Genomic DNA, 12,769 nt, shown 5'->3' with positions numbered 1-12,769 from the left:
AAAAAAACAGAAGGACCATGACCATTAACAAAGATGACATAACAGATGATCCTCCCATAGAAGCAACAAAACTTGACTTGGAAGTAAAATTTCCGAATTGCCATTTCATCTAGGGTTCCCTCCATCAATATTCTAATRTAGATTTCTTTTTAATCCAAGCATTAATGTTTTACCCGTTGTTTTTATCCCGCCAGGGATACCCAAGGATAGTCTCAAGCCACAATCTAGAAGTGTTGCACCAATCATGCAGTTTCTCTGCATTCAATAGCACTGCCTTTACTCAAATGTCTCTCATGAGAAAGAGGGAAAAAAATATATATATATGTATACACAGTTCTGAAGTGCATATAAATCACACAGGAGTCATTTATTTTACATAGTGAATCTAGGATATGACTTTAAATGAACAATACAGTGTATGCTACATGTGAGCTTGGGATGTTTCATCTACCATGCCAGGAACACACATGAACATATTTTGTGCTACCTAACACTAAAGGCCAGGGGTCAGAGATAAACCACCCTGCATTTGCTAGACAATGGTAAAATTCTTGCAGACTACTAAAGAAGCATAGCTGAGCTGCAGGAGTTCATATTCTAATGTATTTTGCAGCATCTTCCTCAGGACCCAAGCTGTATTATCTGTAAGAACAATTAAACTCAAGTAAGCCTTTAATTAAATGGACTCTATGAAGTTATGAAGTACACTATGAAGTACACAGAAGTTATGAGGAACTCTTTTCCTCCTTCCCTTTACCCTGCTATTCATTCTACTCCGAGTGACTGCAGGCTACAAAATAAAGCTTTATATGTTATGAAGGTTCACTGACTCCAGCAATGGGCAAGGAATCAGGCCAGCAGGAGTATACCTAAAATGCAGACTTTCTGACAGAAGTTTCTGAAGTTTCAAAACAGGCAATACCTCTGCAGAACTCTACACACACTATTGGGGTCAACTGCTATCTTTCTACTACATTTACAACCTATAAACATGCTCCAAAGATCATATCACCCCAAAGATCARCATTAGAGTATCTGCATGTCACGTTTACTGCTTTGCTTTGAAAAGAATAGACTAAGCTAAAAAGTCACTTTTAGAAAAATTAGCGGGTTTGAAATATTGCCTTCAAAGGTAGTACTTCAGTATCCTAAATGTTAATTTTAATTTCCTAATAAATCAGTAATTAGGACTTCCCAGCCAGTAGGCACTAATATTCATATCCCTACATGATCAATTTGTTTCTCTATAAAGCCAGAAAGGCAATAAAAAGCTAATAAATGATTTGTAAATGTTTTAATAAGTGACTGGTTCAATGTCAGCTTTTAGGAAGCTAACAGGTTCTACAGGCTGCCAATATCTGCACTGTTGCTCATACAGTCTATAAGAGTAAATACTACTCACTCAAGAAACTTGACTGGAAATGTATTTGCATCTGCAATGAAATTTAGTATTTTTAACTCTAAAGAAAAATGGATAAAGCTTCACAACTTCTTCCACTTAGAATCCGCTTTTTGTGAGGATGCTGAATATGGCAATTATTCTCTTTACATTTCTGAATGCAGCTTGCAGAGTGTAAGTTTAAGTAATTTGAATACTTATGCTACTCAAGACTTTCTTCAGTAACAGAGACCAAAAAAAAAGAGAGAAAACCAGAGTCACAGCAATGTTATTCTACTGCTGCCTTGATAAGCCTCAACAGCTGCACAGACAAATAGTAGAGAGCTATTTGTAGGGGAGAAAGACCCCCAAAATGGAAACTACGGAAGGCGCAGAATGCCAGAAATCTCTTCCCATCCACACAAGTGAGTAGATTGGAGGGGGAGGGGAAAAAAAAAAACTTTAGTTATAAAAGTTGAAGGTCTATTGGAAGCAGAAGGAAATTTTAATTTACTCTTCCAAAAAATAGAAATGAAAAAAAAAATGCTGAAAGACAACCAGTTTTCAGGCATCTGTTACCCTTCATCTGATATGCAAGAAACCACATCTCTGCAGACAAAAACCCGGGTCTCTGCAACATGCCAAACTATGAAACCTAAATATCTTCCCGACACACGCTACACCAAGCCTTCTCTAGGACAACCCCAACCTTATTTTCCACAGGGCTTTCTAAGTAACTAATTATATATAGGCTGATAAGGGAGATTGCAGGGAGTGAACAAAACAGCTATCAGAGCAATGCAATTTCAGTCTAACAAAAGCATTCTTTACAACCGTAACTAAACAAGTAATTAAAATACTAAGGTTAGAGAATGTGATTTATAACAGTATTGCAAAATAAAATAAATTCAGAATCAATTTAGGTAGAAGCATATATTGCATCATATACTTTGATGTATCAGACATACTCCCTAACAGCCATCCCTTCCTTCAGCTTAAAAAAATTCCCAAACTGTTCTCATATAAGATAAGTTTATTTACATGTTGTAGCAGACCATCAAAACTTTTCTTTTAAATCTACCTAAATAAAATCAGAGATTATCAACTATCTTCACAAAACACAGCACTTCAAGTTTTTCCAAAGCTGCTATATTAATTTGATAAGCAGCAGAAAATAGGAAATGGCCTTATATACAACACATTTCACACCTCAAAACATTAGTAAGTAACCAAATACCATTCAGTAGAATTTTAAAAAGTTCAGTCAAAGCAGTGCATTTCATTTTAATTGCAATTTAAACGTAGTTATTTGAAACATTTTCCAGATCAGAATTTGTCCCCAAAGAATGTCTATCAAATGAAATACTACAAGCTCAGTCACCTTCGTCAACACCAAACCATGATATTTAAACTGACTTTTCTGCTAAAAAAAAAAATGCTCCAGTTAAATTATGCACCTATGTAAAGTCTTAACGTTTCACTCACACAGTGACTTTTCAGTCACTCCAATATTGCAAATTTGAATCCAAGAGCAGCTGAGCTTTCTTTTTACTTTCAAGCTTATTACTCTGAAGCTCAACACAAACATCACACTGTCAGCATCCAAACTTGCAAGGATTAAGTGACTTGAAATTGAAGGCTGCAAGGGTATCCTAACAGAAACATTTTCTTCTTTGCATGAATTTATAGTCCAGTCACCTTGATAGTACTTTTCCAATACATTTCTTTTATAATTTTGTAATATGTTAGCAATTACCTGCTGTTTTGTATAGCTTTTATATAACTTTGCATAATCTTCAATAAATTCACAGCAATCAAAAGTTAGCTTCCAATACTACAAGCAATGTAAAAGCAGAGTAGAAACAATACCTGCTACAATGAGGTTAGAGTTGATGCAGAGACTGGGAGTAAGAGACAAAAAAAAACAAGCAAGCAAAAAAAAAAAAAACCACACATGCCAAATGAATGTGCTGAGTGGAAAGGAACATTGTGTTTTGGTGAAGACAGGCTTTTTCCATATAAATGAAAAAATAAATGAAAGGATGTCCAAAAGGGAGAAGGACGTGGCTGAGGTTAGAGGGGATAGCTGGGCTGCGAAATGGAGATGAAGAGGCAGAGGAAGTTCGCCGACACACACAGTCACTAGCRCAAGACAGGTCAGTCAGAAGCAAAAAATTCTCTGCTTGTCCAGAAACCTTATTTGACCACTCCTCTTGGCAGTAATTTTAGTTTGCATGCTTGAAGATTAAAGATGTATTGCAAATAGTTGAACTCTTAAACAAAAGTGAAAAACTGAGAAGAGAATCGGAGTTACAAGTATAGCCATAATTTGCTAACTTACGCCTCCACCAGTTTTTAATAACCATGCAGTTTTCCAGGTAACCTTGCAACCTTCTTTCTACTAAATCTTAATGCATTCTGAGCCACAGCAGATGTTACTGATGAAAAAAGGCACATCTGCTTGCTTTTCAGAAATATTCAGACTATTCTAATGAGCAGTTTAAATCCTAAAACAAGTTTTTTTAAAAAAAAGCAAACGCATGCCATTTCTCCTAAGACAGTAATTTTCCAAGATATCCAGCAATATTAGTTCCAATCAAAACTGTTTATTTAAAAAAAACACCCTTTTCCTCTTTATTATGATGTGAAGGCTATATCTAACTATCTATGAAATGATTTTTCCTGCACTACTTTAATAATACTATGGAGGAACAATAAAACCAACAATCTTTTCATATAAACCCATTCTAAACCACCCAATTAGTTGCATGGTTACTGAAGTCACACCAAAAGCAAGAGATAAGCAGAATGAAAGAAGTATGAGAAGACAAAAGTTCAAAGGTGCTTGACACGAGGCAAAGACATTTCTTATACAGACCTGGCACTACAACTTGTCAGTGAATGAAATGACAAGGGCACTGCAAGAAAAAACACCACAGGGTTGATGCTAAATACACACTTAACATGAATGGTAACTGAACAATAAAAAGCCATATAATCTCCACACATCTCAGAAACTAAATATGAAAGCCAGAGATGCCAAGATAAGACTCCAAGCTACTTAAATCATTCCCTGAGGCTCGGTCAACTCAACAGTTTACTGCAAGATGACATATACCACAACACTGCGTGAATAATATTAGCGGTCCAATAAGAATGATGAAGACTTMGACTTAGTTTCACACATTGGAAAAGTCTTAACTTTAGAAACAGATCAGTGATGGGGGGAGAGAAATATCCACACAAAAAGGAAGGAAACAGAGCAGTTGATAATAATTACTAAAGACTATAATCTAGAGCTTTCAGAACTTTAGCAGAGTTCAAGTTTATCAGAATAGTCAGCAGAGTTACTACTCTAGCATAGAGCCATAAGCTGCTTTCTTTATTTCCTCAGGTGCATTCAAACATTAAAAGTGAAAAGACTTGAAGTCTCAATACATAAATTGTGAYACTATTTATCCTAGCTGTCGCAAACCAGACTACTGATGCTTCAAAGCAGGCTAATACCAATACTAACATGCATACTTCACAGTACCTAAGTATTTCAAGACTAGGCTGAGCAGAAAATTACTTCTTTTTTTTTTTTTTTTTTTAAATACACCTGTATGTATTTAAGGCAACTTTTAATTTCAAGTTAAAGGAAAAAAGCAACAGGAGACATCTCATCAACCAATTCCTCACCATAGCTAGTTGTACTTGCTCTTCTATAGCAGTAGTGATAGAGCACACTTCAGCAAAGTGCTGATTACATTGTATGCTAATGATGATATTGTTCCTAAATAACATGTCTGGAGCATAAGGGCAAGAAAAGCACTCAGAAATAGACATCAGTAAACGGCGTACAACAAAGTATTTTACAGTGAGCTGTGGTTGATTTGGCTAACAAAATAAGAAGTTTCTATTCACAGTCAGCTTCTATAATAAACAAACGARAAGAGATTCCTTCAGTTTAATATCCTATGTTCATATTTCCTTGCCAAAAAGRCTTCATTACGTCCTCCAAAACAAGGAACACTTACAAGAATAATTAAGGCTTGTTCTATATCTTTAATAATGTGCTATGCAATAGACAGAAATTTATTCTTATTATTTGGATAGAGAAAAATCAATGTACACTCGGCAATGATCAGAACATTATTAGGACTCTAAAATATTCCAGATACTATTCTTACATCTAAAGAGTACTGCATCATAAAGGAAAGGCACTTTCCAAGTCCTACCTTCATTCTAGAGAAGGTAGACTCTAAAGAAGGTAGATGGTTAGGTTCTATAATGGGGAAAAATAAACTTTCTGTTGTATCAATTTGCACAAAAGACTCTTTTCACTGCAAGTTTTAATCGGTAAATTGGTGGGGCCTGGGGAGAGAAGTCTTTAATTTTCAGATCATTCTCATGAGCAGCTGAGTTACTACTGAAACCCACAGAGGAAAATACTTTTCTTGGACAGAAGTTTAAGAGGTGCTAGTTACCATAACTTACATATGACTAATGGAATTCACATAAAAAAAAATGAAATAAATTTCACAAACACAACATAAAGAGGAAGATTATGGAATTTAATGGAACTGAGAATTTTAAATAGTATCTTTGGTGGATGATTTATGTTTTTTAATTAAAAAATTAACTTTTCTAACATCTAGGTGAAGTATTTTAACTAACATCTAGGTAAAATATTTTAATAAAGTGTTACATTTAAACTCACCTGGTTCATTTTGAATTCCTGTTGTGTTCTGAAAAGATACACACAACAAAGAAACTCCTTTGATTACATGAGCCCTAAAAAGAAAAACAGACAATTGAAACATGTACCTACCTAAAAATTTATAGTGAATTGAAAGTACACATACAGACCTGTAGAGCTTTTCTTAAAAGGATTTTTCACAAAAGCAGCATATTGCTTTATTCAAAATCTGCTTCAAGTTACAGATTTGTCATTATAGCTCAAATATATTTGAAAAATCTAGAGAGGGATAGTTATTCATTTTTTTGCCACAATTTTAAACAAAGATGCAACAGAAATGTACTCAAATGGGATTGTTTCGTTTGTTTTGAAAACAAGTTCAGTTGTTTGGCATTGAATAATTGCATAAAACTTTAATACTCAAACTACTTTAGCTTTCAATATCAAAACAGTATGAAAGACTATAATTGCACTTTTGAATTTATGGAATTATGAATTTGTGTGTGCAACTGAGGCCCCACTCTCCACTGCTCCTTTTGAGTTCAACTACAACTTTCTAACCTTCCTCAGTGCATCTGCAACTTGAATTAGTTTCTAGTGATGATACATCCCAAGCAGTTGATTTTTTTTTTTTTTAATTGAGCCAACTCCAAGAAAAAAGAAAAACAAAAAAGAAAATGCTCAAGGGCTTTCACTACTATTCACAGTCACTCTGAGATTGTATTACATCCTATAATGACAATAATGTTCCTTTGTCTCCAAACTTCTTGTGCGGTAGCACACAGTTGTTTCTCAGGCATCTCCCACAAACGATTTACTTTTCTCACTCTTGATACCTTAACTCATTCTCTCRGACTGACAAATACAATTTCTAGTTCAGATATTTTTACTTGAATGCTTTAGACAAATGGTTCCTGAAATATGATCCATAGACTGCCTGTCATCTGCTGAAAGTTGCCCTAGCACATGGAAGTGAGGATTAAATGAAAAACAAAAGTTGGAATCATTACGAACTTTTGTATTTGAGATGAGACCTGAATTATAAAAAAAAWTTGATTCTTTTATTCACTGTCCATTTGGACTATATCTGCACAAAATAAATTTGTAAATGAAATTGTACGGATACCAAAGAAGGCATCAAAACATTTCTTTGTGAAAAACAACTTATTTTTAGTAACACAAATGTCCTATTTTTTCCTATACTTGGTTTAAAACAAAAAGATTATTCATGTAAAGAAAACAAAAGCAAAAATGTTTTATATTAACATGACTTTGGAGCCTACTCTGACAAACTCTCCTGGCTGCAGCCTGAGTTTCAGTGATAACTGTCCCCAACTGTCTACTGTCACCTTTTCTCCTCCCTGTCACTGAAGATTATTCATCCCTCAAGCGTATTCATATAAGGTTATTTTAATCATGRTTCTAGATCTAGGATCTAGAAAACTTAATATGAGAAGTACAAACACATTACATTGTGGTAAACGACGCTGTACTCTTGAGGTATAACTGATTTCCAATACTGAATGCACAAAGAGAACTCTAGATATCTAAAGACAATTAAGGAGGATTGAACACACAGAGGCAMTCGCATACAACAGCATCACTACTCAGCCATTACATGGCAAGTATGAGACACGACCAATAAGTAAAGGGCTGAAGGGGTAAATGCAGCAGAAAAGTTCTGTCAAGCAGAAAGTATCTTCCCTCCAAGCTGAGCCTTTTCATTGGCACTGCCAAAGAAACAACACAAACTAGTAGAACTTAAAGTTTGTCTTCTAAAAGAGCTTAAAGCAGTAAAAACTTATGTAAGAATTTTCTTTCTTTGTTACTGAGCAGTAAAAWTTAAAGAGCTCTTGTTTTTCATATACTAATTCAAAATCATCATTTAGAAATTGCTGTATTTAACTGGACAGACAAGTTCAGATAMATTTCCTAACAGATTGTACTCCTCTCTACTCTTTTAGCTGTAARCTACCAGAGGAATCAGTGTGTCACAAAATAAAAATAAAAATAAACAGTAAGTTAAACATAGTAAACCAAAGCCATAATCGGATTAATAGAGTTATTAATGTGAAACATTTCATCTTAAAATTTTGTACTTGCAGTTGTGATAAGTTACCCATATGAGCTCTTTAACAAAAATTATTCCRAAATATTTCTCCATTTTATCTTCCTTCAAGTTACCTATTTTTGTTAACAGTGAATTCAATCAGGTGGAAAGATTAATCACCTTGGAAAAAAAAAATGAAAACTCTTAAGACAGTAGATACACTTTTCATACATCCACTATACATGCACTAGCTTTCTTTATACATACATTAAATAAACATAAGAGAAGTCTTGTAATACTACATTTACCATTTAGCACCTAAGGTCAATATCACCCAGAAAACAAGAATCAGAATCTAAAACTGTGGTTAGACTTAGTTCCCCATATGTTCAGTTACTACCAACAACTTATCTACTCCTTTCACAGCAAACAGAAATAGGTCTTCAAATTCATACACTGATAAATTGATTTAATAGCTACTCATACAATTAGGTCTACCACTAGATTTCCCAATAAAACCTCAAAGAAAATGATACTTCGTTGATTTGTAACCACAGCAATTGTGATATATTAGGTTTAAAGAAGAGATGATGACCACACACCACTTGTTATTTTACCTTAGTAAGAGATCACAACTGTATTAGTACTTTGAAATAGTCACATTAGTAGCTACAGCCAATTGAGGTAACAAATACTTTTTTTTTTAATTTGACCTTTTCAACAAGTTCAACAACAGCATATAATTGCATCTACCAGGCGAAGACCAGAACAGCCAGTTATTGCTCACTCCCAGCTCTTCACAACGTCTATCACAATAAACCTTAAAGATCCTCTCGAGACAATCTTAACGAAAGGTAAGTAAAGGCTGTAATGCCAAGCATTTTCATGAAGCACCCTCACCAGTACAATAAGCTCCAAATTCTTCAGATTAATTTCTAGAAGGCGTTACCAAGCTTTCAAACCATTACCTAGTATATGCCAGCGGTACAAAATTACTGGGTAGTTTTGCAACATATTCAAATAATAGAAGCACAAACGCAAGAGGAAGACGATTTACTTCATCATACAGACCTGGAGTGTCAAGGAAGTCCATTTAGAAAGGCAACAAGTTACATTTATTTAAACAGTACACAGCATTTTAAGCAGAGGAAACACTATCCATGCTAAAACAAAACACTAAAACCCAGAAAGATAGTTTGACCTGGCTCCRAATTCCACACTTAAGATTTTAAAATATTCCTTAAAATAATAGATACATTCACACACCCAATTTACTTGGAATGAAGTAAGCAAAGAAGAGCAGGTAACTTACTGCAAGTGCATTACAGGTTTTAGAACCACACAACATGGTATTTTTAGTGGACATGTTAGACTATACTACACAAGCTGTATTCTGCCTTTATAAGTAAAATTTATCATCTTCATATGTGCAATTTTTAAATTCTAGAATAAAAAAAGATACTTTGAAAGAAAATATTACCACCAATTCTGAGAAAGAAAAAGAAAGGAAAAAAAAAAAAAAAAGACATGGAAGAATCAATCTATTTTGGAAACTGAAAATGAGACACACATTACATCATTGCTCCAGCACAAATAAGTTCGTGACAAAATCTGGAACAAAAAGTCTCTTCATTCTACTTTACTAATGAATAGTGGTTTCAGTCAGGATACTGCAGGGCGCTTGGAATTGTCTTTCTTTGTTTTGGTTCTTAATTGCAGCACATGAAAAGCTTTTGTTGTTCTTTAATACCAGGATTTTTTTTTCTTCAATTCAGTAATGAAACGTTCTATACACAAATTTTGAACTTATTTGGTGAAACAAAGCACGGAAGAATCTTTTAAATTCGTGTTAACCCTCAAAGATTAAAAACGGGTATTTGAAAGATGGAAAGCATTGTCTAGGGGTAGTGAATTGCAAAGATATGTTACCTAAGACTACGAGAAAAAAAAAAAAAAAAGAGGGGAAAAATGGAATGTAAAAAGAAATGAGATAATTAATTTCTGGGCACTAATTAAGTCCTGTTGTCTGCTTTCTATTAAAGAAGTCTTTGCTTACTGCTAAAAAGGTTGACATGTATCCACACTAAGGAACCACTAATGCTAAAATAAAACCTGTTTTTGACTCTAGCAGTTTTCTAGAAAACCAGTTCTTCATCACTGGGTGGGGGGGAGGAAAATAAAAAAGTGTAACTAATGAAGAAAGAAAGAGGGAAAAAGTCTTAGTAATTTCGAATTAAGATCTTCTTGGAGAAATACATTACTGTTTTAATAGCACACCAAGCACGATTTGTTTCAGTCATTTCATTTTACAAAACAGATTCTATCTCCCTCCATTTGCCTATATTCATGTTTTACATCGAGGCAGAAACTTTCCTGCTAAGAATGCAATCAGGGAAGACACACTGGCAAAAGCAAATATTTAATTTTGGTGGTTTTGTTTAATTGTCAAAGTCATACCTGCCTTTCTGCATGTAAATAAATTCAACATGAATGTACTTTGAGAATCTTTTGATATTCATCAAACCTAAAAATGAAACAGTAAATGAGAAGATAGTAATACATAATACAATTTTACACCTGAAAATTAAGTTAACCACAAAAATCAGAGGAAATACAAAGACTATGTCGAGCACAGATGTCCAAGTTTCAACACACATGAATTTACAAACTCCAGATGGTTACAAATCCTTGACAAATAAAAATAAAAATATTAGTCTCTAGGCTTCACAGGTAGAGCTAATAGCTCACGGCCAAGGTACTGCRCTAGCGCTATAAACAACAGCATAACCTTTCATTTCTTTCAGGTTCAGATGGTCCCTGGGAGGTCCTGCTCAGCATCCTGCCAGTTAAACCACTGTCAGGAGGCTGCAGATACAGGAAAATACCAGCACATTGACCATCTCCAAAAATCTCCCTGAACTTGCCTCATTTCACTAGACAGACACCCAGCAAGGGATGAYACTTGGATTTTTTTATATATATATTATCAATCTTGAATGCATTTAAGGAAAACAAAGTTTCTTTCACCATTTCAACATGAAATTTTTGCCGTTTCATGCCTCATTTCAAACCACTAGATGCATCAGTGCAGAGTGGCTGCCCACTTGCATGATACTACCAGCTATGCACCCCATGTTGCACTGGCTTCCAGTATATATAATATATATAAAATGAATACATAATTTTCCACTTGCCCAAAACATTTTATTGGCAAAGTTGCTGCCTTGTCCCAAACRCTCTTCCCCATGATGCCACTACATCGCTATGAAGAAATCTCTGGCTTAAACTGGATGTTTTAAGGAGGGTCTCCACAGTGAGAAAAATCGACTGCAGAATTCATTTCTCCCATCCCCTCTCACCCAGTTAGGCACAGCCTAACTCTCTGAGGCCGGTTTTGAGACCTGAGAAGTGCCAAACTTCTGACAACAACATATAGATGGTCCAAGTTATGGAACATATAGATGGTCCAAGTTATGGAACATATAGATGGTCCAAGTTATGGAACATATAGATGGTCCAAGTTATTGCAGGGCGAGGTCAAGCTGGCGGTGCCTGCCCTGAGCTGCCAGCCTGTCGCGTACCCCCTATATCGCCCACACATCCCGCACCGAGGTGGCCGCCCCCAGCCCCCGGGGCGGCCGAGGAGCCCCCAAGGCGCCTCCCGGCAGGAGGCGGCTCCTTCCCACGGGGCTCGGCCGGCGCCGCGGGACCCCCGGGCGGCTCCTCCTCCGCGAAGGAGGGTCCGGGCGCGGCGCGGCGCGGCGCTGCCCGCTGCCCGCCGCCCTCCTCCCCGGCCCTGCCCTGCCCTGCCCACCGCCGTGCCCGCGCCGCCTCCCTCCTACCTGCGGCCCGGCGCTACGCRGCGCGGAGCAGCCCCGGGCTCCGGCACCCTCCGGACGCCATTTTGTCTCCAGCCTCGGAAGTGACGTTTTGGGGCAGGGGGGAGGCAGCGGGCAGAGCCCCCCCCTCATGGACCCCCGCCGCCTCCCCGCGCCGCTGAGGCCGGCGCCGCTCATCGCACCTGGGCGGCCCGCCRTGGAGCGGCTTTCTCCTGCCCGTTTTCCTCTTTATTCCCTTTTTTTCGCGGTGACGCGGCGCTGTTTTCCTCCCTCGGTCACAGAAATGAGCGTGGAGGGAGAATAAGGACAATAAAATAAATCGCAGGCGAGGCTGGCGCCTCACACCTGGCGCCCGGTGTGAACCTGCTCCTACACCGTGTGCGCCCACAAAAATCCACTGTCGTATTTCCTAACCAGCTACCCGACAGTAGACCCGAATTGTCTCTGAACTTATCAAGCCAAATTTCCTCTCAATAAATTCATATATATATAGGAGAAATAATTTTTATATAAATGTACATATATATATTTTTTACCATTGGGTATCAAAGACATCTCTAGCTCTGTTTAGTTGGCATGGTAAAATGGTTTTGATCCTCATTTGAAGCTTATATTCATAATACAGTTGTAATATGTTTGGAAAGAAATTGGGAACTGCAGCACRTTGGAGTGTGGAGAATTTGCCCCCCACGTACGGGAAAAGCACGTTAGCCCCAATAGGTGACAGCCACGTTAATGTAGTTGTTTTAGATTAGAGTTCTAACATCCAGAAATGTTTTAGAATTGACCTSTTTTTCATATTCCTTATGCCTGTAGGTCAA

At 36.8% G+C, this 12,769-nt stretch overlaps 1 protein-coding gene across 1 annotated transcript in view; it reads right to left on the bottom strand.

The window, feature by feature from the left end:
* PRDM2 (PR/SET domain 2) overlaps window positions 1-12,001 on the bottom strand; it is a 52,175-nt gene extending 40,174 nt beyond the window's left edge. Inside the window, exons 1-2 of the mRNA XM_026053599.1 lie at window positions 11,952-12,001; window positions 6,081-6,154 (exon numbers count right to left, since the gene is read on the bottom strand). Of these exons, the coding sequence (XP_025909384.1) occupies window positions 6,081-6,089 (9 nt within the window). The 5' untranslated portion in view covers window positions 6,090-6,154; window positions 11,952-12,001. The remainder of the gene's footprint in view (window positions 1-6,080; window positions 6,155-11,951) is intronic.
* Window positions 12,002-12,769: the final 768 nt, after the last annotated feature.

The sequence above is a fragment of the Nothoprocta perdicaria genome, unplaced genomic scaffold (assembly GCF_003342845.1).
Source record: "Nothoprocta perdicaria isolate Ctin4 unplaced genomic scaffold, notPer1 scaffold_117, whole genome shotgun sequence".
Taxonomy (NCBI): Eukaryota; Metazoa; Chordata; class Aves; order Tinamiformes; family Tinamidae; genus Nothoprocta; species Nothoprocta perdicaria.
Note: the sequence above shows the minus strand (reverse complement) of the source record. Positions and strands in the feature narration are given on the sequence as shown.